The 1,318-nt window shown below is 43.9% G+C and overlaps 1 protein-coding gene across 1 annotated transcript in view; it reads right to left on the bottom strand.

The window, feature by feature from the left end:
* Positions 1-1,318, bottom strand: part of LOC112459067 (uncharacterized transmembrane protein DDB_G0289901-like) — a gene marked incomplete at its 3' end in the record, with an annotated part of 3,466 nt that overhangs the window by 1,450 nt on the left and 698 nt on the right. The window contains exon 2 of the mRNA XM_025022966.1: positions 6-995. Coding sequence (XP_024878734.1) covers positions 6-995 — 990 coding nt within the window. The remainder of the gene's footprint in view (positions 1-5; positions 996-1,318) is intronic.

Below are 1,318 nucleotides of genomic sequence, written 5' to 3'. Positions count from 1 at the left end.
GCGCTGTTTCCTCCACCGCCACCTTCGGCTGAATTGTTGTTTCCATCCCCAGCATTGGGTGCGCTATTTCCTCCATTGCCACCTTCGGCTGAATTGTTGTTTCCATCCCCAGCATTGGGTGCGCTATTTCCTCCATCGTCACCTTCGGCTGAATTGTTGTTTCCATCCCCAGCATTGGGTGCGCTATTTCCTCCATCGCTACCTTCGGCTGAATTGTTGTTTCCATCCCCAGCATTGGGTGCGCTATTTCCTCCATCATCACCTTCGGCTGAATTGTTGTTTCCATCCCCAGCATTGGGTGCGCTATTTCCTCCATCGCCACCTTCGGCTGAATTGTTGTTTCCATCCCCAGCATTGGGTGCGCTATTTCCTCCATCGTCACCTTTGGCTGAATTGTTGTTTTCATCCCCAGCATTGGGTGCGCTGTTTCCTCCATCGCTACCTTCGGCTGAGTTGTTGTTTCCATCCCCAGCATCGGGTGCGCTATTTCCTCCATCGCCACCTTCGGCTGAATTGTTGTTTCTATCCCCACCATTGGGTGCGCTATTTCCTCCATCGCCACCTTCTGCTGAATTATTTCCATTTCCGTTGTTTAATGCGTTGTTTCCCTCGCCATTGTTTTCTTCGCTACTTTTAGATGTACTTTTACTTTCTTCGCTATTTTCAGATGTGCTTTTACTTTCTTTGCTACTTTCAGATGTGCTTTTACTTTCTTCGCTACTAGATTTGCTGTTGTCTTCATCATTAGGTTCAGTAGTAGTCGTGCTTGGAGCAGGTGTTGTTAAAATGCTTTTTGCATAACCTTCCACGCGTACATGCATTCCTTCCCCGCGCTTTCCTATTACGAACATTACTACTTTTGTTTGACTAAGTTTCTTTGGTACAACTTTTGTCTGTTGATCTCTTAAATTTGTGATTTTAACAAAAGTGAGATATCCATTTTTTGGGGCACTTACACCGATCGTTGCTATCATGGATTTCCCAGAAATGGAAGGCTATAATATATAAATAGGAATTAATAGTATTAATAATATTATTGGTAGACATGAATGTCATTATTTGGTTATTTAAGTTTAAATATCTGGAAATCAATCAGCGATAAAATTCACGAATAAATTGATACAGTGAATGTAGCTGTGCATAGTGCTCTAGTATTTTGTCTTACCATTATTTTGTCGTAGGGCCAAAGCACATATGACAGTCGTAGTCGTGGACGTAAGACGTAAGTAACGCACAAGCTTTGGCGTATCCTGATCTGTCAGGTCGGGGGTCGGGGACTACGACCGTCGTATATCGCTACGCCATGTTATGTGCTTTG

Source organism: Temnothorax curvispinosus, unplaced genomic scaffold, assembly GCF_003070985.1.
Source record: "Temnothorax curvispinosus isolate PA1 unplaced genomic scaffold, ASM307098v1 QBEX01009494.1, whole genome shotgun sequence".
Taxonomy (NCBI): Eukaryota; Metazoa; Arthropoda; class Insecta; order Hymenoptera; family Formicidae; genus Temnothorax; species Temnothorax curvispinosus.
Note: the sequence above shows the minus strand (reverse complement) of the source record. Positions and strands in the feature narration are given on the sequence as shown.